Genomic DNA, 24,006 nt, shown 5'->3' on the forward strand with positions numbered 1-24,006 from the left:
AGCATGACTTTGTGTGTGAAATTAGTGCAATGGTGATGTAGTTACTGCAGTCTTTTGTGCCTTCTTTTTTCTGTTTAGGAATGTATATTGTATATAAAGCTAAAGGTGGTACCTATCTATCTACTTGCATTTGCATGCTTTCGAACTGCTAGGCTGGCAGAAGCTGGGACTAGTGACAGGTGCTTAACCCATCATGCAGCACTTGGGCCTCGAACTGCCGACCTTCCGATCATCAAAACTGGCATCTTAACCATTAAGCCACCGCATCCGACTTGACTGTACTTGACTATAAATTGACTTCATATATAAGTCGAGGGTGGATTTTGGGGTCAAAATTATGGATTTTGATATGACCCATGGATAAGTCAAGGGTAATATTTAGGGGCATATAACAATGGATTTAAAGGATGAAGCAAAGCAATGCGAAAGAACGTGTAAACTCCCAGCAGGCATAACTGTTTGAGCTCATCCTAAAGGCTGGAGGGATGAGAGAGTAGAGATGGGGTCAGTTCTTCCAGGACACTCTTGCCTTTCACCAAGGGATGGTTCCTTTTTTAATGAGAATTAAAGTACAGAACTTACATTGACCTGTAGATAAGTCGACTCAGGTTTTTTGGGATACATTTTTTTGACTAAAATTTCTAGACTTATACATGAGTTTCTACAAACAAACAGCTTCATTTATATATCGCTTCATACTGAACTAACAGTGTCTAAGCGTTTTATAACTATAAGCTAATTGCCCCCAACAATCTGGGTACTCATTTTAGCAACTTTGGAAGGATGCAAGCCTGAGTCGAGCTTGAGCCTTGGCTAGTATTGAACTCACAACCTTATGGTTTTGAGTGAGTGGCTTCAGTACAGGCATTTAACCACTGTGCCACCCTCTTTTCCAGTTGGGGTCCACTGTTTTGTTTTCCATATTTGTTGGAAGGTTTTAGTTAGAACTGAACTTGATTCCGTAGATCGTAGCAGTTTTATTGGTAGGGTTATGTTTTTATATGTTATGTGTGTAAATGAGTGATTTTTTAAAAAAAATTGTATATTGCTTTGTTTTTAAATATAATAAAAAGATTTAATAAAATAACTTCTTCCTGTCTCAGAATTTAAATCACAAGTCTCCTCTAAGTTTTTCTCTATTCCTCCATTTAGCTCTGGAGATTATAACTTTCTGAAGGCTATCATTAAATACATGCAAAGTTCTTCTGTTAAAGTTTCTTGCCTTCTCATTCATAATGATCAGGAAGATTAAAATCACATGAACAATGTAAAGACATTCTGTTGAGGTTGCTCCATGGTTATGCCATGCCATGTACACAATCATGACGTATTCTAAACTAATTAATCCATGGGTTTGCCATAAGTCAACAGGCAACTTGATGGCACATACACTCACAAAAACCATTCCACTCCCTAAAACCCATGCCAATACATGTATAGTAGAAACCGGTGTCAAAGCGGGTTATTACTGCTGCAGTGCGGATGCTGGGCTCAGCCTGCCTCTCCAGCAGAGGCTGACCCAGTAGCTCCGCCCCTTTGGAATGCTGCGCTTCCTCTTCAGGAGGCATCGAACGCTGGATAGCCAATCAGAGGCGGCGGTGTATCCAGTTCCCGAACGTTGAGACATTTCTCAAGGCCGCGCGTGACTCTGAGCGAGGAAGGGGCTCTCTTTCACTTTCGACAGCAGCAGCGGCGGCGGCGGCGTTCCAAGGGGCTTCCCTTTCTCTGCAGCATCAGCAACAATGTTCTCTTTCCTGCCTTTGCTGCTGCTGTTGCTGCTGCTGAGGCTCAGGCTCGGCTGGGAAGGCGGGCTGGCCCTGGCCCTGGCCCAGGAGGAGGAGGAGGAGGAAGGAGAGCCCAGGCCTTGGCTGCGGGCGGCACTAGCTCTCCCGGACCCCATGCAGGATTCGCACCTGGAGCCCGAGTGCCGGCAGCTCCTGGCCGGCTTCGCCAACAGCAGCGTCCGGCTCAGCGGGTGCCTGGTGCTCAATGCGAGGCCGGTGACCCTCTGCCAAAAGTGCCACCGCCAGTTCCGGGAAGTCACCGAGCAGATGGAGAACATCACCCGGGGCCCTGGGGTGCGTGCCTAGGGCATTCTGGGAAAGGAGGGAGGGAGGCGCTGGGCAAGGGGGGGTGTGGGTGGGTATTGGTCTGTGCCTACTCAGTCATCTCCCACACTTTGGTTCTCCAGCTCCCAGAATCCCAGGCAGTTGGCCAACCTGCCTTAAATCATAGGAAGAGGCCGCAAGGGCCATCCATCCTGCCATGCAGGAACTCACAATCAAAGCACTTCCAAAAAAAGGCCCTCCAGCCTCTGTTTAAAGACCTCCAAAGAAGGAGACCCCACCACACTCTAAGGCAGCATAGCCCACTGTTGAATAGCTCTGACTGTCAGGAAGTTCCTCTTAATGTTGAAGTGGAATCTCTTTTCCTGGAGCTTGCATCCATTGTCTCTGGAGCAGCAGAAAACAAGCTTGCTCCCTCCTCAATATGACATCCCTTCAAATACTTAAACAGGGCTATTATATCACCTCTTGACCTTCTCTCCTTCAGGCTAAACATCTCCAGCTCCCTAAACGGAAGCCTTTGGATTCTTGATTGGTCACTGCCCATTAGTTTTCCATTTGGCTTCTGGAAGCTGGAGTCCAAAACACCTGGAGGACCACAGTTTGGGAACTGCTGCAGCCCTTTCCCACTTGGGCTGACCCTAAGGAAGGGTGACCAGACCTCCCCCCCCCCTTTTCCAGGACGTTTCAGCTTTCTGTCCAGGAGGAATTCCAGAACATCCTCCATGCAGAGCATGGATTTTTATTTCTGTGAGGGTTTTTAGCTGTTATTTGGTACATGTCCTACATTTCATGGTGCATTGCTCTCCTTTACAGTTAGGACTTGGGTCCAAAACACACTGGAGAAATAATCCAGTTTGAGACTGCTTTAACTACCCTGGCTCAGTCCTATGGAATTCTGGGAACTGCAGTTTTTTGAGGCATTTAGCCTTCTCTGTCAGAGAGCTCTAGTGCTACAATAAACTACAATTCCCAGGATTCCCTAGCATTGAGTCAGGGCAGCTAAAACAGTCTCAAATGGGATTATTTCTGCAATATGTTTTGGACCATGGTCACCCAGCCCTATAGTGACCCTATGATGGGGTTTACTTGGCAAGTTCCTTCAGAGGGGGTTTGCCCTTGCCATCCTATGTGTCTGCGAGTGTGTGACTTGGGTTTTCATGGCCAAGCCAGGATTTGAACCCTGGTTTCTGGAGTCCTAGGCCAACACTCAAACCACTACACCACACCGGCTGCCTTAGGTGGGCAAGATAGCTCTGGGCCTGAACAGACAGGCTAAAATAAAGATGCTTTGGGTCACTTTGGAGGTATGCTGTTTAAATGACACCCAAATCTTAAGATGCCAGAAGCTGCATCAAAGCTGTGCTCTAGTCCTTAGGACTGAAGTGTGGCTTTGGCCAGGCTTCTGGCCTCTTAGGACTCATGCATCATTTAAACAACATGCCTCCAAAGTGACCTGAAGCAGCTTTATTTTGGCCTGTCTGTTTGAGCCCTCTGTCAAAGTATCATGACTTTGACCTTCTGCTCCCAAAAATATTTGGTTGTTATTGTTAACTGCTGTGGAGGAGACATCATCAAGACCCCCTGTCCTCTACCTCTCTCTTCAGGTCCTACCGGCCCAGGCCCTTCTGGCCTCCCTGACTGAGTCCACCATCTGACATGCAGCCTTCTCCTTTTTCTACTGCCCTCCACCTTTCCTAGCATCATTGTCTTTTCTAATGAGTCATGCCTTCTTATAATGTGGCCGAAGTAAGACAGCCTCGGTTTTGGCATCTTGGCTTCCAGGGAGATTTCAGGTTTGATCACGTGTAGCGTCCATTTGTTTGTGTTTTTGGTTGTCCATGGTATCCTCAGCCATCTCCAGCAGAACATGTCAAACGAGTTTATTTTCTTCATATCTGCTTTCTTCATTGTCCAGTTCTCTACATAGTGATAGGGAATATAATGGACTGGATGATTCTAACTTTAGTACTGAGTTGTATATCTTTACTCTTTTGGATCTTGCCTAGTTCTTTCATTGCTTCCCTTCCCATTCTTAGTCTTCTCCTTATGTCTTGACTGTAGTCCCTTTTCTGACCAGTGTTTGATTCATGCTACAGGAAATATTTTGACAATTTTAATTTCCTGATTGTTTAGGTGGAATTTGTGTAGATCCTCCATGGTCATTATTTTTGTTTTCTTTGACCCAAAACAGATGGGCAAGATGGAGCAGCCCCTGGCTGTTTTGGGGGCAGGATGTGCAGATGACGAACACCCCCAGAATGATCAGAAGCCATGCGGAGAGCGCATACAAATGGGAAAAGCTGACTGTAAAAGGAATGGCAACAAGCTATTCCTTGCTGGCAGCCCATTTGGGGCTGTGGTAGTGGCTGACTTGGGACTGTGACATTTGGTTGCTGCAGGCCCGCAGCGATCAGGGCAGGAGTGGCCTCTGGCATAACACCTTTATGTTCCTGTCTGCTCTGTCTGCATAACACCTTTATGTTCAGGAGTAGGCCTGCCTTTGCACTTTGCATGCTAGATGGATGGCGACCCTAAGGCGACCCTAAGACTACTCTAAGGCTAACAGTGTTTTCTCAGCAAGTTTCTTATGAGGGGATTTGCCATTGCCATCTTCTGAAGATGACCAGGGTCACCCAGTGGGCTTGCATGGTTGAGCCAGGATTTGAAACCTGGTCTCCAGAGTCCTAGACCAGTGCTCAAACCACTGCACTACGCTGGCTCTCTTAGGCAGGCAGGGTGACTTGGTCAAAGTCTCATGGTCCAGTCAGGTTCAGCTTGGGCTTCCGCTCCCAAAAAGCTTTTGTTGTTGTCAATAATTGCCCTCATGTTGATCCCTAAACATGTCAACCCTGTGGATGAGGCGTCTCCAAGACCGCTCTGTTCAGATCCTGTAGGCCCAGGCCCCAGTCTTCTTTGATTAAGTCCAACCATTTGACATGCGATCTTCGTCTCTTTCTGCTGCTTTCCACCTTTCCTAGCATCATTGACTTTTCTAATGATTCATTTTTCCACAGTATGTGGCCAAGGTATGACAGCCTTAATCTAGTCACCTTGGCTTCCAGGGAGATTTCAAGTTTGATCTGTCTGTCTTCTACTCTGTCCATGGTATCCTCAGTGCTCTTCTCCAGCACCTTGGCTTTTTTTACTGTCCAGCTCTCACATCCATACATGGCGATTGGAATACATTGGCTTGGATAATCCTCACTTTAATGTTCAGAGTTATGTCTTCTAACTGATGGGTGGGCTATGCCTACCTTCCCCTGGAAGCAATCACCTAGGCCATGGAAGCTTGTGACCAGAATCCCTTTGCTGATACCTTTGAGGTATCATGAGGCCTGTTGTTATTCTTGCTGCTGCCTCTTTGGAAATTGTCTTTCTGAAGTGTTGAGACAAAGAAGTCTGATCTTGTCCTCTCAGAAAGCCAGTAGGTGGTGAAGATGCTGCCTATCTCTCTCTCCTGTCTAAAAAGTAGCTGTCAGGATAAAAGTCTCACTCGGAAATAATAAAAGAAGTACTTCTAGTAGTTGACCACTTTGCTGACTGCTGTGGGATAAAAACACAGAACCTACTTTCTCCACATAGTAGAGAGGAGGAAGGTAGGAGAAGGAAGTGATGGAATAAGGAAGTGAGGGCAGCAGCAAACTGTACTTATAAAGTTTACAAGGTAGTAGGGACAGTGGGATGTAGTGATTTGAGTGGTGCACTCTGGAGGCCATGGTTTGATTCCCAGCTGGGTGACCTTAGGCAAGTCACATGCTCTCAGCCTCATAAGAAGACAATGGAGACCTTTTCTGAACAAATCTTGCCAAGAAAACACCATGATGGGGTCTCTTAAGGGTTGCTATAAGTAAAAATTGACTTGAAGACACACAACAATGACAAAGGGACAGTATTAGATCATGGCTGCACTGTCAGTGCAGTGGTGAGTCTGCCCTGGGTTGTGGTCTGCACTCTTTTGGTCATAGGGTTCAGCACCTACAAAAACTTCCTTAAGGCTTAGGCTACAACCTAGAGCTGTTTTGCCACTCCACTAAAATGGAAGCCACCATGCCACTGGGTAAGGAGGCCCTCTTGCATGCCACCTGGGATGCTTATGTCCTGACTCTCCTTTCAGTGCATGGTAACAGATGGCCCATGATGCAGTTGAAGGACCCAGCAATTTCAGCATGATGGACTTGCTAGATTTGCGTTCTTTGGCTGCCATAGCTGAGACTCAAGCTCAGACAGACCACTTATAAATCCTGAATTAAGGAAGAGGCTGGCAAGCGGTACATCTGAAACTCTCCATGTTCAGATAAATGTTTACAACTGGTGGCTTCCGAAACTGATCGAGATCACTAGCAACCAAAAGTGACTGGGTTGTTGAATCTTTGGCTGGCCATCATAAATGGCTTATGAATTGAATTCAGCTTGGTAAGCCACGTGTTCTGCAAGATCTGAAAACAGCGATCGTCCTAAAAGCTCTGTTGATCTGAACACTTGATTACATCTGGAAAATCTCTATAATATTATTGTCTGCTTCATATACTGTATGTGAGTTGACCAGTGATTTCTCTGGAACAGCAGAAACTTGAAAGAACAGATGTCTTACTCTGGCTGGAAAACAGGGATGAATGTGACTAATTCTGTCACACTGAATTTCTGTCACTCATGTGTTTCAAGTCAGTTCACTGGGGCTAGAAACACTTGGAAAATTTGATTTTTGACCAAATATTTCCTGTCTGCAGTTCTGTTGTCAGGATTTACTAATTTCAGTAGAAGGCAAGTCTTAGTGTAGATGAAATCAGATAAGATCAAAGTTGATTTTATGGTCAAAATTATATTCTTACAGCAAAACATCTTGTAGTAAGGGGAAAACAGTGATTTAGTCTTGAGTGGCCTGTACCACTGCAGAGTATTTTATGTATTTATTTTATTTTATTCAGTAGTTCTTCAGCTAACAAAAATTCCCAGGAGGTTAATAGACATACTGTACATAAAATTTAAGAAATCTAAAAGGGGCAGTAAAAAGTAACAAACATTACCAAAAATGAGCAACAGCAAAATATCTGGTCTATGCAACAGCAAATCCAAACCTCAGTTAACTACTTAAAGGATAAAGAAATCCGCTAGAATGCCTGGAGGAAAAATATTTATTATTTGATGCCTAATGATGACAGCATTGGTGCCAGGTTAGTACCCACTCACCTGGAATCTATCATTTAGGAGGCTCTCTGTTTAGTTCATGGGTGGGAATCATGTGGACTTCCAGATATGGCTCAACTGCAGCTCCCAGCGTTCCATATTGTTGGTTATACTGATTAGGGCTGCTGTGAGTAGCAATCCAAGAACATTTGGGGGACCACACAATTCCCATCTATGGTGTAGTTACCACCTGCTGTACCTCAGAAAGTTTATGGGAATACTTACTGTTCCTGGCTGGAATCCTTCTGCAGAAAGCCTTCAGCAACTTCTCTTTCCTCTGGATTTATTGTCTTTATAGAATTAAGAATGGACTTTTGCCGATGTCTTCAGTATGATATACAAAGCAAAACTCACATAAAGACATAATAATATTTAAAAAACCTGAAAAATCAAATAAAAATGAATAATGTTTATTTTTTTAAAAAGGTAACTTTATAAAAGAGATAGGAAATGCCACTAAAAGTAGAATCATAGAATAGAATCATAGAATTGGAAGAGATCACAAAGGCCTTATAGTCCAAATTCTGGCTATCAGGGCAACATACAAACCATAAGTAGTGAAGATATGGGCGACAGGCATTATATGTGTGTGTGTGTGTGTGAGAGAGAGAGAGAGGGGGGGGGGAGAGGAGGGAAATTGATTGATTTTTGGAGCTTTGTCCCACCACAGAGGAAGCTGTCTTACTTGAGACTGCCTGACTTCTAAAGACATAGAACACTGAAATGATTTCATAATGCCCTTTTCCACTAGTGGGCAACTTAATAGGGGAGAAGGCAATCCATTTTGTGTGTCCCCTATTTTTGAAGAGTAAGCCATCAAGCCAAAAAGCAATTTAGGCTGCATGTGCTCTGTAGAAATAATCCAAGTTGACACCATTTTAAATGCCATGGCTCAGTGTTGTGGAATATTGGGAACTGTAGTTTTATGAGACATTTAGCCTTCTCTCTTAGAGAACTCTGGTGCCACAACAAACTATAATTCTCAGAATTCCATAGTACTGAGTCATGGCAATAAAGTAGTGTCAACCAGATTATTTGTGCAGTGCAGATGCTGTCATAAAATGCAACCCTATGCCTGCTTTTTTAGGGTGACTGAGTTTTATGTAAAACAATATGACATACTTCTGAGAAGAAACACACATGATTGCCCCAGGTTATCTTGTCTCATGATGAATTTATTTAAGATCCTCCCTTGCAAATACCACTGCCAATCTTCATGTGTTTTGTCTGTGTAAACACTTTCTCCGCTTGCGATTGTGAAACTCTCCAGTGTAATTGTGAATTTGTGAATTTTTCTTCTTATACCCACCAATAGTTTTAGTGCTCATTCTAAAAGGATAGTGGGGAGAGTTGAACAGGTTTGTGAAATAGCCTGGATTGTTGAAGGTCAAACATGCCCACACTTCCAAAGAGAGCGAAGAAAAAGCAGGTATGAACATACATTAGAAGTGGGTCTGTACTAAACAGGCATGCTTGCATAAATCTAAGTTTAAAAAGATAAAGCTTGAACTTTGGCCAGGAACAAAGATTTAGGTCCAAAACACAACTGCAGAAATAATTGAGTTTGACTCCACTTTAACTGTCCTGGCTCAATGCTAGGAAATTCTGGGAACTGTAGTTTTGTGAGACATTTAGCCTCCTCTGACAAAGAGCTCATGTCATAATAAACTATAATTCCAAGGATTCTTTAGCACTGAGCCAGGACAGTTAAAGCATTCTCAAACTGGATTATTTTTGCAGTGTGTTTTGGACCTTAGAGACACTTGGTTTAATTTTGTGAAAGTTGGTCTCTTGTTAGTAGGGTACAATACTAGTTCTGCAAAAGAAAAATCTAGGAAGTAGGATGTTAAGCAAAAACAACCAGAAATGGGAAATGGAATTATTTGAGTGGCATATTACAAATATGAGCTTAAGTGGCAGATCTTTTAGCACTTAAACTGCCTTCAAGTAAACATAATAAGCACAAGTTAGCAGGACAAAATTAAACTCAAACTAAGGGTCTAGTGTTGTTTGCTCTTGGATGGAGGTATGCATCTAGTTCATTGGTTAGGTTTCACTTTTTACACTTCTGTTCATACAACATTCACAGAGATTTCTTATACAGTGAATTTATAAATACATATAGATTGAATTTTGAAAGAAGGAACTTGTTTTTGGACTGTGGCTCCCAGATTCCTCAGGCAAGCATGGCCAGTGACCATAGCAGCTAGATGATTCTGGAAAGTATAGATCTGGAAAATAATGTTCCCAGGCTCTAAATAGGTCTGAGATTCAGCCTTCCGTTGAAAGTAGGGTTGCCATAATTCTCTACTAAAAACCGGGACAAAATGCAGGACAAAATTTAGACCAAAATATAGGGCAATTGTAGGACAAAAGTTAGCCCAGTCCTCCATTTTTCTTAAATGTCCTACATTTGGGGATAAATTTTTTATCCTACAATTGTCCTACATTTTGGTCTAAATTTTGTCCTACATTTTGTCCCGGTTTTTAGTAGAGAATTATGGCAACCCCAAAGGAACTTCAGTAGAGAAGTTTGGGAAAGACTCCTGCCTGAGACTTTGGATGAAGTCTGCTGAAGCTGACAGATGCACAACTGACTTGGTATAAAGCAATATTCATATGTTCACTTTTAGACTCTAGTTACTTTATAGTGGGCCAGTTGGCTTGTGATACTTAAAAAGGACATTCTGGTTTCTTCCTATCTTTTGCAGCAGTGTGTTTTGTGAAAAGGCCATGTGGAACTTTTTCATTGTAACTTCAATGAGTAGCATGACTCACTTGTTCAATATCTTCTCTTGCTATTTCTTCCATGAACAGCATGGCATAGTTGTTGATTCCTGCTGTTTGTTGATGATGTACCATGGTCTTAACATTATCGGTTGATCTTTTGGAGGGTGGGTAGGAATTCTTGGATCAAGAATCTAGCCTTTGAGTATGTATTTGTATTGAGAGGTTTCCTGCATTCAGGCCCTTGATACTGTCTTTCTTCAGGGGTTCTCTCTGAATTGTAATATTGTTGGACAGCTTATGCAGAGGCAGTCATTTTTCTCCTGCAGATGCAAAGAAAGCTTGGTACATTGACCTCAGTGTATTGGCACTGCAAAAGCACCTACTTTTATATGAATGTATAATAATACATATAAATGTGTAATTTTATATATTCTCTCTCTTTTCAGAACACTACTGAGAGTAACCCCTGTGCCAAAAGTCTCTTGATGTCTGATAGACTACAGATAGTTGTGGTCCTGTCCAATTTTTTTATAGACACATGGAAAAAAGCAAATTGTGCAAGTATGTACTCCCATTTTACTATTTATTGAACCAACCTGTGTAAAATTACCTGTATCTTTTCCTTACTTGTACTGTGCATATTAAGCTGCTTGCTTATTTTCAGGTTATTTGTGCCATAAATAAAGAGGACCTTAATGATGTCTTTCTTCATTGACATCAGTTTATGAGAACTGATGGATTTCAGGAATAAGTAAGCTCCCCTGCCCTCAGGATTACCTTGGTGCTAGACCTTTCACCCAAGATTTGTGATTAGTGTACCTGGAGCAGTGCCTTTCCCCACATAATCAGCCAGGCTTGTGATTGGAGGCCTTTTACCAGATGCCTATGTCTTCGAGGTTGGGCACATAGGAACCAGAATTAAAGAGGGCCATTTCTGAAGATAGACTTTGACTGTAGAATTTTATCTCAATGAAGATCTGTCTGGTCCCACATGACTTTATGTGTCAGCCAAAAACTTGGTTTGCACATAAGAATGAGCCTCAAATTCTGGTTTCATAAACCATGATGTAAATGAGCAGTGCCTTTAGCCCATTTTTTCCTCACTGAACAAGCAGGAAAAGAAACAAATCAGATGACATTTAAAGTGACATCTGTCCCCAGGACTGTGGTTTACTACAGCTTATCTGAAAATACTCTAAAATCTAAAACTTTTTTCATGGGTGCCTGAGGTAGTGATACCTTTGCTTTCTGATGGTTGCAAGGTACACCAACTTTGTTTCATGCACAAAATTATTTAAAATATTATGTATAAAGTTACCTTTGGGTATAAGGTGTATATGAAACATAAATCAATTTAATGATTAGATGTGGGCACTTTGGATAAGCCTTGTTTAGTTTAATTATTGGGATGCATCATAGCATGGATTTTGCATATGTCACACAGACTATATTGTATATCAGACTATTCCAAACATATTCTCTGCATCCAGTGGAAATCCATCCAGCTGTTTTGGAGGAAATTAGTGAAATACCCTGCCTCAAAAGGATTTTGTATATGCCACATAGTCTGTTTTTAAAGTCAGACCATTATACAGTAGACATATTCTGAAAATTTGGTGTCTGTCCACCTAGTTATCTTTGAAAAAATGTGTGAAGCCCCTAAATTGGATTTCAAGTACACCAAGCAGGTTTCTCTACTTCTGCACTTCCTAGACAATTTACCTAGAGCTGGTGCTGATATCTATATGCTTCTTAGTCTTGAAGAGTGCATTGTGATCTCCTGCAGTGTAACAAAGACTTAATGGTTTTTCCAGGAATCGAGAATGGGATTCTGGAAGAACTGATGGCTGGAGAGGAAGGGGTGAATAGGGACACAGCCCGGGATGAGAAGGAAATATGGTCCTTTAACTACTTTGATGGAAATCTCTCAGTCTCTACTAGGAGAGGATATACAGAAAGCCTGGAGCAAGGATGGAGCAATCAGCAAACCCATTAAACCTTTATTTAGCGCTATCTTAATCCTCCACATGTCTTTGGGTCACTATGTCCTTCCCATGCGAAACTTCCTAATATTTCAAAGATCATTGTGACCTCTTAAAAACATCCCTGACTATGGAGCGGTATATACCTCCCAAAAAGGGTGTGCTTTCAGTCCCGTCTGTACTGGGCCTATATATCAAATTACAGAAAGATGAAGCCCTGTATTCAGGTTGCGGGGTGTAGGATATGCTGACAATACACTGGTCGCCTCTAATTTTGAATACTGCATTCTTCTTTGTTCTTCTGATGACTCAGCTTCATCCACTTGTATCTATACAGCATTCTGTTGCACAGATTATTTATCCCTACTTTTCTGTCCATGTGAGTCTGTTCCCCAAGTCTCTTTATTGGCTTTCTCTCAGTTCCTGCACAATTCTGTTGTCCTTATCTCCAAAGCCTCCCATGGCCTTGCTACATCTTATCTGTATGTACGTATCACAAAACATTATTTCTGGTGACTTTTGCTTGTCTACGTCTGTTGTGCTCAGCCATCTATCCAAAGGTCTTGTGTTCTTAGAACTAACGTCCCTCATTCCCCCCTTTGCCAGGAATTCCTTCTCTAAAGTCCTTCTTGTGCCCAGCTCCCTTGTTTCATTAAGTCCTTGCTCAAAATTCACTGCTTTGAGCCCTAAGATTTTCCCCATTTTTTTTGCCCCCAAAAGCCTTTCATTATGTTTTGCAGCCCTTGGGGCCATTTTAAGCTTAAGGAAAGCTTACAGTTGTAAACCGCTTAGACACTGCTTAGGCAATATGAAGCGGTATATAAATGAAGCTTGTTTTTTTTAAATTTCATTAGGAAGTGACTGGGAAGTTGACTTCTGTGGCATTTCATCTTGAATGAGTGGCTCTTCTGGGCCTAAAATGGGCATTTAAGAGAAATTCTTGTAAATATTTTTTTTGGGGGGAAGCAGGAGATATAGTACTCTAGTGTCCCATGGGGGCAGTGCATCCCCCTGAAACCATAACAATTGTCAATGTCTCCTTTAGTTCCTATAATAGCTAAAGTATGTGTAGTTGAAATGCATTCTTCTGTCTACCTTTCATTTCCTTTTTTTCTTTATTTCCTGTATCTAATATAGATCTAAGCATTTTTGAGTAGGGGTCTGATATACTGATTATTGGAAAAGTTATATTTTTGGACAACAACTCTCACAATCCTTTACTTGGCATGGCCACTGGTTGGGGAATTTTGGGAGTTGTCCCCAAACCCTTGGGGACACTTTGTAAAGTGTTGTGGACGCATGTGTGTGGTCTGTGCCTTAGTCATTTCTGACTTATGGAGACGCTAAGGCAAAACTATCATGGTGTTTTCTTGGCAACATTTGCCGAGAGGAGGTTTGCTGTTGCCTTCCCCTGAGGCTGAGACCGTGTGAGAGTGGATTTCGTGGCTGAGTTGGGAATGGAACCCTGGTCCCCAGAGACTTAGTCCAAGTTGGCCCTAAACAATAATCTGAATCTTCCTCTTCCCCCCAATAAAAGAAGAATGAGTGAATAATATATCAAATGCAAACACACATGGACCTTTTGGAAGTAGATTCCAGGTTATACTGACATTTTTGGTCTTCTGTTCACAGATTGTTTAAAGAACAACAGTGAAGGCTTGTCAAATAGTACAGTGACATTCCTGGCCTTATTCAATGAATCGTTGGCATGCTTTGAACACAACCTCCAGGTACTTAACATTTTATGTGAGAGTACAGTTGAGCCTTCTAATTGTGTAGTGAAAATGATATATATATATATATATATAGAGAGAGAGAGAGAGGGAGGGAGGGAGGGAGACAGAGACAGAGACAGAGAGAGAGCAAGATGCAGCAAATATAATTCACAAAATCTTGTGCAGTTTAGGCAGGTAGAACAATTATCTTTCAAACGCAGGTGTTCACCACTGAAAGAACAGAATGCATTCTAATTAACGTTCACCTCCATTTCATATGCAATTATGGTACTGTTTTGGTCTCACAATGGTTGGTAATTATATAGGAAGAGTCGTGCAATTTCTGCATATAGTAAATCACTTTCTTTCCTTATTCTGAGCCTTGTAACCTTGGGATTTAACTATATGGGTCTTTGGTATTTTGGTGCAGTTTTATCTTAGCTATAGATAACTGGCTATCTCAGTGTCTGGCTATCTCGATATATTTTAAAACGTGAGTGCTAACATGTTTGCATATGAAATGCTAAGCAGTATAGAATTTGATACCTCAAGGTGTATTGATGGTTATCAAACTGGGCTGTTTTGACAGAGAACTAGACTGATTCGTGAAGTAGGAGACTTTCTGTCTGTACTAGTCACATTGGTTATACAGTGGTCCCTCCACATTCGCTGGGGTTAGGAGTGAAGGACCCCTGCGGATGTGGAAAAACTGCAAATAAAAAACACTGTTCTTTTTATCTAAGAGAACATTTCCCTGGGAATTTCCAGGTCCTCCAGTGCAACTCTGTGTCAGCATCTGCCAGAAGTTGATCATAGAATCATGCTGGAGGAACTACAAATGCCTGCAGTAGTGTTTTCTCTAGGAACTTCTAGATTCTCCAGAACAACTGTATGGTCAAATTCTGGCAGAGTTGTGCTGGAGGACCTAGAATTTCCTAGAGAGAACATATTCAAAACAGCAAATAAATCCGCAAAACTCAAAGCTGCCAATGTGGAGGGCCAACTGTATATTTTTTTGTATCAGAAGCAGTAGGCCTCTAACTGCAGGAGAGTACAAACAGGAAGGTGCTCTTATTCTGCTGTGGGCTCCCTATATGTTTTTGGATTGTAATGGAAGAAGAAATCACATCATGTAGACTATTTGACAGATTTAGGAAAAGTGAAAGGCTGGGAGATGTTATTGGAGAAGCCAGAATTAGAAGAAGGAGTGAGGAGAGAAAGCAGAATTAATGGGGTCCAGGGAGAAAGAGGGGGAGCATCTTCCACATTTAAAATTAACATATGAATGTGTGCAATTCCTGCCCCCATGTCCTTGGGGTACATTACTATAACATGCAATTTGGTGTTGCTTGTTTATGGGATAAAATTTTCTTAATAAAAATTAAAAACCTCATTGCAACTAGGCCTGAGAAACTGTTTTATTTTTAAAAAATCAGTCATTCCAGTTCTCACTTGTCATGTGGGATCCCGGAAAAAGTACTGTGTGCTTAAAGATCCTATGTAAAAGCTACTCTTGATTACAAGCATATGTCCAATATGAAAAGATAGATAATTTTCGATGCGTGTGTATATAGTTTTTTCCTTTCCACCTCTTTTTGTTGGGTTCCGCAGTACCAAAACAAGTCATTTATTGTTGATGTACAGTCATTAGTGTAACTGTTTTGCATTTATATTGGAATAGTCAGTAGCTATTGAATAATGAGAGTTGTCAGCAGGAGGTAGATGAAAAGAATAGCACAAGTTGGACAAACATTGATATACTGAGAGCTTGGAAACATACAAATGAAATTCACCCACAGCCCCACAAATAAGCCTCTGTTTTGTGCATTCAGAAGTAGAACATGAATCCTTCCATACTCATACTTTTTCAGCATAGCTTCTTTTTAATTATTCTTCTGTCTTGTTTTAAATTGACTTATCCGTTTTTCTTTAGACCTTACCCTGTCATCAAAGAATTTCCTCTATACCTTCTTGTAGCATGCATTGATTTCCCTATATTCTCATTCTCATTCACTTGACCATCTTAGAACAATTGGGAGAGCACAATAATTAGTTGGAGGTGTGGTTTTTTTTTAACTTAGTAGAATCAGGCCTCTGGCTACTGCTTTGTATAAAGTAAATGATTTTATTCTTGCATGTCATGTGAGGACAGAATGGGAAATTCTGATTTCTAAGCATCAACTTTGCAAATATCATCATATTTTATAGGACATAAACAGCAAGATTCTAACGGCTTTAATTCTGCACCCTTGAAACAATAAGCTTTTGCATCAGAAAATTTTTAATGATGGTTGTGAGATTCGTCAGAACGTAACAGAAAATGAGATTCTGGGGCTGTACGATAACAACTGATAGATATTTTTTAGTCAGACCTATTGAGGATTTTGCTTTCATATACTCATAGCTGGCCAGAGCAAACCTAAGTGCTGTAAAAAGGTGGACAAGGAGATAGTAGATTGTTTACCCTTCCAAAGCCCTGTCTGCTCATATCAGCTAGGATAGGAGCTGGAGGAGATGGTGTTTCTCCTTTTTGTTTAAAATCCCTTCTATGGGTTTTAATGGGAGGGCCTCTGCCTACTGCTAGTGTAGGTGAAATGCCCAATCCTGGGACTTTCAATCTAGTGGTTCCAAGCCTACCTTGACCTAGAGACGTTTCAGGGGCTACCACTACAGCAAGCACTACCAGGGAAGATTTATGCCTGCCAAGTCTTCCAAGACATACTGTGAATGCCACAGGGGGGATGTCTCCCCCTCTACTGGTCTATTTTAACCTATTTCTAGATAGCAGATTTGGGGTTGTGGCTGTTTTGTTAGGTGTGACTCAGGCATGGTTGGGTTCACGGGATCAGTGAGGTAGATGGCTTAACAAACCTAGAAAGTGAGAACCTTATTCTAGTGTCGTTTTTTGAACACACATGGAAGAAGAAAAGTGATTATGTGGGTTTTCAGTTCATATGAGAGACCTTTGTCAAGGAACTCGAATCAGTTTTTCTAATTGTGGATTATACCTCAGAATCAACTCTGCTGTCTAGATCGAGTTGTTGAAAAACTAATTTCCCTCTCGTGACTGTAGATGCAGGAGGACAATCTGCTCCTAGGTAACCGCTCAGAGGTATGCAAGAACTGCAATGTGACTTACAAAAAATTGAATGACATGTACATCCATATGCAGAAGAGTGGGCAGCAAGAGGAATCTGGAGAACAGTTCCATTTGTGTATTGATGTGGAAGATGCAGTAAGTTTTCATTCAGATTTTGTTGTACATCCCCACCCTATGTCTGCTATTTTGTCTGTAAGATTGTAGTTAATTATGTTTTACAATCTTAATGGACTGCAAAATCAAAAACACTTTGGCTTATGCTCAAAATAATAATATGGTGATGTGGCAACCAAACTTGTAAGAATGGTATAGTATCTATTAAAATCCCAACATATTGAAATCAGGATTCAAACAAAATTGGTAAAGAAGCAAATTAGTTTCCTTGTGTTTTGTTCCTTCTGGCTAGGTAAATGCAGTGTTTGGAAGTAATTAGTTACAAATAACTAATCATTATTAAATGATTTTCCTTTTCAGTATGGTACATTACAATTGTAGTAACAAAGGACCACTTCACTCCTTTTGCAGTTTATCTGCAATGTTTCAGTTACCTTGATAGTTGGAGTGGCTTTACTAAATGGTGGGGGAAGAGTATCACATCTCAAGTACTGGTATGCGCTGTGCCTTATGCTGTTGCCTTGTACTCTATTGTGGATGCTGAGGTGATAAGTTGTGTGGGAGGGGAGTGTGTGTTGTGCTGTAAGCCAGCAGATTGGAACATCCACTCCCCTGCTAAGTAAATTAAAAAGTATCAATTTAAGTTATTATTGAAAAAATGGGAAGCAGGTACTGAAAAAAAATTAAACTGTAATGGCAACTAACTATTTTAGTGACCTTGGAACATAACTAACTAGTTATGTTTACTTTTTAAAATAACTAGTTTACTTTTAAAAATAGCTTTGCTGAGCTGCGGGTATATCTTTTCCAATAATGACATTGTATAGAAAGCTGATAACTATTTATCAGTCTTCAATGAAGTTGTGCCAGTACACCTCAGATATACATTCCCATGATACTTTCCAGATATGGGTCAGTATTCCTACTCCAAAGTCTTTAATTTGAAAACACACATGAGAGTAATGCCTCTTAAAATTGTTATTTCTTGCATAAAAAGAGATGTGTCGTATGAGATGGTATTACTTCAGGGGAAAGGAAATTCTCATATTGGGGCTACTGTGTGAATGCACCCAGGGTGCTTTAATTGTACCCAGAGAATTGTAGGTGCCCTGAAACACATTTGTTCCTGAACCTGTACAAAATACTGATCTCTCTTGGTGGACAATTTTTTGTTTTTTAATCCTGAGTGTTCTTCCGATTAGATGAACATCACACGAAGGCTTTGGAGCACTACTTTCAATTGTTCTGTCCCCTGTAGCGACACGGTGCCAGTGATTGCCGTTTCTTCATTCATTCTCTTTCTGCCAGTTGTTTTTTACCTGAGTAGCTTCCTTCACTCAAAGCAGAAAAAGCGTATCCTAATGCCATGTAAGTAAAACTGCCAAATCTTTACTGTTGGTTCTATTTCCTTTCATTAAAACGTTGGTGATTTGTGCAGGCTAATAGATATCCTGAGAGGGGTGCTTTGGTGATGAGGTGGCAAGATATACAACATGTTAGTGATGTCCTCTGCAGTCATCCCAGTGAACATAGTTGGTCAGGAATTGACACTAGACCACTTTTTCATCCTGGTGCATGCTCAGACTCAAAATGTTTTTGGCCCGGACACTGGGAAACATGGATGGCTGGCAGTGGATATGTATATAACCAAGCAAGTTACTTTGGCTCCCCTTCTTGATGGAAGGAATGATGACATGGGCAACATGAGTTTGCATCAAAGTCCTTGTGAATCAGAGACCTTGGGCTGTGCTGGCTGGCCAGAGGGGTGCATTCACTGCTTTTGTACAGCAGAGGTTGCTGATGTTGGAATCTTGAAGTTAGAGCTTAGTACCTTGGGATGGAGTCTATAAGCTTGGTAGGTGGCACCAGCTGGAATAGTCACTGCAATAATTTGCAGACCATACATGAATAAAATCAAATTTTGAGTATCTTTACAATAACAGCAAGTTAAGATACAATGATAAACAGGTGTCAAAAGACTGGAATCTGATCTAGATGAGATAATTTATTTATCAAAATTAGACCCAACCATCGATGAGCATGTGTAAAAACTGTGGAGTTGCTGGTCCAATCTTGCTGCAGGATCTGCAATATGGATGTTTCTTCTGCATCCCTGAACAGAAAGCCATCCAAACTGCTTAAATACCTTCAATAAAGGAAGCACCCATCATCTCCCAAGAGTTTATTCCACTAACAACTCTTATTGTTAGGATTTTGCTCCTAATATTTAACCAGAAACTGCTTCCCTACAATTTCAGAAGGTATCACTTGACTATATAGACTCCAGTTCTTTTTAGTTTAGCCAAAGTGGCCTGTGGACCTCAGAACTATTTATTGTACAAAACCTTCTGTGATAGCTTTTTGTGGGTTTTTTGAGCTATGTGGCCATGTTCTAGCAGTTTCTTTCTGACGTTTCGCCAGCATCTGTGGCTGGCATCTTCAGAGAAGATCATTCTCTGAAGATGCCAGCCACAGAGATGCGTGCGAAACGTCAGAAAAGAATGCTAGAACATGGCCACATAGCCCGAAAAACCCACAAAAAACTATGGATGCCGGCCATGAAAGCCTTCGACCTTCTGTGATAGCAGAGCAGTGATGGGGAGAAGGAATGATGGCATTACCCACCCTCCTCTTTTAGAATATTACTCCCCCATGAAATTTTCCTTCAATTTCCAAATTTCTAGTATTGCAGCTGAGCATTTAGAAATCCCATTTAGGCATCCAGAGAAAAGGATGTGGTAGAATCCCGCAAAATCTCAACACTAATACTTCACCAACTTGTTGAAACAAAGTGCAGGTATGCGAACCAGCATGGCATAGAGGTTTGAGTGTTACACTACAACTCGGGAGAACAGGATTCAAATCTCCACATGGCCTGGAAACCCACTGGGTGATCTTGGGCAAGTCACACTTTCTGAGCCTCAGAGAAAGGCAAAGGTAAACCCCATCTGAAGAATTCTTGCCAAGAAAATCCTGTGATGGGCTCACCTTAGGGTTACCATAAGTCAGAAATGACTTGAAGACTCACAACAACAAAAACAAGCACATGTACCTTGAAACCTTCCCATATATGTACACTTTGAGAGTTGCACAACTCACCTTTAGTGGAACATGTAAAGCTGTAAGTAAACATTTTCTCAACTTTGACACATGTATGGATATCATACATATATCATTCTTCATCAGAGAAGAGCAAATTTAGTAATATTGGCTTTTGAAAGAAAGATATTTGAAAGAATTTCAAATAGTTCCTCAGAAGGTTTGCAAAGAAATCATGGCTCTTTCAATTGTATTAACAGTGTAGCTCACTATATTCAAATGACATCCAGTATGCAGGTGCTTCTTAGCTGCTGTTATTTAATGCAACCATTTTGCAGATGAAAAATACTGTATTTTAGATTGTTTTTTTTTAAGGCCTCACACCCTGTTTTCCAATTTAAATACAATAATTGGGGGTTACTTTTGTCACAACATATGAACGCCTTTTTGCACGGGAGCCTTTGCATCCTGGATGAAGCTATATCCCCAAAACGTTGTATCTTGTGATTTTGTTGCATGTCTAACAGAATCATTAGCTGCATTTACTCAGAAGGGTCTGGCCCATGGGAATGGTCTGGCTGTTGTGTTTGCTTGTTCAGATTTCTTGTGAATGCACTATATACAGATGAATAAAGTGGGGGTTTTCTGTGGGGTTTCTTAACTCTCTCTTTTTCTTTCTAGCCAAGCGGTTCCAGTCAAATGATAGTTCTGTGAACATCCAAGAAAAAAACAACTGAGCCTACAGAATGCAAACTGCTGTGGGACATATTTAATTGCTCTGAAGGAGATAATTGCAATTTGGCATTGCACTGGATTGTAAGATGTTAAACAAGACTTGTACAGCTCTGAGACGGGTACATACACTGAAGTGGCAAAGGTTTCTTTCACTGATACATTGTTTTTTGCCTTTTATTGTGAAAGGAAATTGAGACTGTTTCCTTCCTTCTGTACTTGTGCTTTTGTCTCACTTGCTTTTTGATTAGTAACTATTGAATTATCCCTCCTTGTTTCCATTATACATTCCTATTCTTTGCAGCCTATGACTGGTAACAATCTAATTTTAACTTTCATGTTCCCAGCCTTTATTATGAGTCAGCAACATTCTAGTTTGTCTGTAAACACCCCTCCTTTTTTTAAAAAGGCAAAATTAAAGCTACTGCCTTAATTGCTAACAGTATTCTGCACCTTTTGGCTATAGAATTTAGATCTTGGTTCTCTAACCAGATCATTTGTTGCAATTCTGCTTACCTCTCTGAAATAGCTTCTGTAATTTTTGGTACTTTATTTTTTTCAGCAAAGAAGCCAGAACTACTGATCATTCTGTCTTGACAGAATCTATGTTGTGCTCTTGATACTGCCACAGATAGTGTTCAATAAACAGTCAACTCTGTTACTTTGGGTTAGGACTGTATGAAGATTGTGTTAATTGAAGCACTGTTACATAATCATGTTCCTTTCCTCCCTTATCCCTAAAGTACCCTTCTCCAACCTGGTGCTCTTCAGATGTGTTGGACTATAGGTTTAAGTCTGGTTAGTTGGCTAGGGAATCCTGGTAATTATAATACTACACATCTAGAGAGTATCAGGTTGGGAAAGGCTGCCCTAAAGCTACTCTTTATAAAGTGGCTTTATGTTTAATGGTACATAGTATAAATATATTTATTAGAATTACCACAGTATTTTGCTATTTTTGTATATATCGCCATGGGGAAGTTATAGTAAAAACAAATAACTAGACATGATGAATTTTGTTTGGACTGAACTTGTTTTGGCCTAAGATATAACATATATTTTATGCAAAGATGTGTTTTTTTAAACATACTGAAATGTTTTTGAAAATTTCTAAGTATGAAAATATTTTATTAGCATAGGAGGAACATAGATTTTTCTGTTTTAATAAGATATAAAAATATACTTAAGAAACCTTGGGTCTCAAATTATGAGGGTCTTTGTTGTCCAAACCACAACACAGCAGGTGGATTTTGGGTACAGTGTATTATTATTAATATTTATTTATAGAGTGCTGTGAAGTTTACACAGCGCTTTACATAGTAAGGGTCAAATAAAATGGGGGGGGGGGGGAAGAAGAGAATAAAAACCTGCCACATGCCATACACTCTAAAACAACAACATTGCATGATTAAAAGATCTCTAAAATAATACTAATGAGGATACAAGTACAGTCTATAGTCCCCAAGAGGATGTCCCTCTGGTCATAGGATACTGTACACCTCCCCACTGCAGTTGGGAGATCCATTTAACAATGAAAAGCTGCCATTGTTCAGTGTCTGGAAAGGGCAAAAAGGATGCACTGGACTGTAGGAATCTTTGGATCTACCTGGTCCAAATCCCCTTGTTTCCCATTAGGAGGGATTTTTTAAAAAGGAAAAAAAAGTGGGAAAATGTTTATCGTCTTCCTTATCTGCTCTGGCCAGCATGAATGAGTCAATGCCAGTATTCCCCTTCAGACTGCAGCCATGGTGGAAAAATGGGGGGGGGGGGGGGGGGGAGAGGGGATAGTGGAAGTGCATATCGGACATATAGTTCTGTTCTTTGTAATAATATTTAAACACACTTGGAAATGTATTCATCAGGTAAATTCAGACTTAATACTACTTAACAAATCTCCACAAATCAGAGAGACCTATATTATTAATGGCAAAATCTTCCATCTATTTCATGGATCAACTATAAGTAGAAGTAAGTTGGGATTTCACTCATAGAAATCAATGGAACTGGCTTCCCACTCCATATTTTTAGAATTGAGATGATAGACGAACATTGTTAAAACGTTGTTAGAGGAACATTGCTAAAATCAAGACTATCCTGAATGAGTCAGTGTGAGAACTGAAATGGGTACTACCCACTGTAAAAGCAAGGTATTGAAGACACTGATACTTGTGTCCAAAGAATCATTCCATATTGAATGATGTAGTAGACCAAGGCAGTAGCAAATTCAGTTTGCAGGAGTAGCGGATGCATTTCTGAATACACCTCTGCTTGTAATAAGAAATTCCTTGTTTGAAAGAATGCAGTACATCAAAAAGGTTTGCATAAGACCTTTATCACAGATTTGCTGCCTTCTTACATAAAAGGAGCTTTTGCTATGGGGACACATTTCAAAGTAATCCTCTGATGTAGTACAGACATCTGTGACATTATTCTATATGATTTTCTGGAATGTTTCTTATAATCTCTGAGTAAAGGGCCTAAATACCCTAAAGGTGCCAGATCCCATATGATTTTGGAAGCTTTGGCCGTTTACAGACCACCCCTTTGGGGTGGCCTGTACCTGCCCCTTTCCCTGATGGATCGGGCCTCAGCTGCCACAGCGGCAGCCCTGAGGCCCCGATTTGCTGCTTTTCCAGGCCGCGGGGAAGCGGCAAAAGGTTGCTTCCCCGTGGCCTGGAAAGGGGTGTCCTTGGGGCTTCATGCCCCAAGGAGATCCCAACAGCAGCGGGAAAAGGGAGAAAGGGGCCAGTCGGCCCCTTTCTCCTCTGTGTCACTGGTGCAGCCGTGTAAAGGCTGCGCCAGTGACACAAAACCCAGAAGGAGCTCTAAAATGGAGCTCCTTCTGGTGCCACGGAAAGGGCACCACAGGCTCCCTTCCGTGGTGCCAGGACATCACATCCGCTCCACTCCGTTTGGAGACGCCACAGCCGTCACATTGTAATGGTGGCGCCCATGTAGAATGGGCACTGCCATTTTGTACGTACTCTGTACGTACTAGGATGCACGTTTATAAAGGGCCTAAGTTAGGTTAGCCTTGGTTATTACTTGGATGGGAGATTGCCAATGGATAACAGGTGCTGTAGGTTATATTTCAGAGGAAGGTGCTAGCAAAAGTACCTCTGAGAATTCCTTGTCTAAGAAAAACCTATGAAAAATTCATGGGGTCAAAGGCAACCCCGCTGTGAACAAATTCTGCCAAGAAAACCCCACGATAGGTTTGCCTTAGGATCACCATAAGTTGGAACTGACTTGAAGGTGCACGACAACAACAAACCAGTTATTTCTGAGCAGATAAAGGTAGTTATACTTTTCCCCTAATAATGTGGTCTATCACATTCATG

General features: G+C 41.1%; 1 protein-coding gene across 1 annotated transcript; it reads left to right on the plus strand.

The window, feature by feature from the left end:
* Window positions 1-1,611: 1,611 nt before the first annotated feature.
* Window positions 1,612-23,311, plus strand: OSTM1 (osteoclastogenesis associated transmembrane protein 1). Its single transcript, XM_042439255.1, has 6 exons — window positions 1,612-2,078; window positions 10,430-10,544; window positions 13,598-13,695; window positions 16,754-16,915; window positions 18,097-18,262; window positions 20,615-23,311. The coding sequence occupies exons 1-6, from the start codon at window positions 1,743-1,745 to the stop codon at window positions 20,668-20,670; spliced, it is 933 nt and encodes a 310-aa protein (XP_042295189.1). The 5' UTR covers window positions 1,612-1,742; the 3' UTR covers window positions 20,671-23,311.
* Window positions 23,312-24,006: the final 695 nt, after the last annotated feature.

The sequence above is a fragment of the Sceloporus undulatus genome, chromosome 1 (assembly GCF_019175285.1).
Source record: "Sceloporus undulatus isolate JIND9_A2432 ecotype Alabama chromosome 1, SceUnd_v1.1, whole genome shotgun sequence".
Taxonomy (NCBI): Eukaryota; Metazoa; Chordata; class Lepidosauria; order Squamata; family Phrynosomatidae; genus Sceloporus; species Sceloporus undulatus.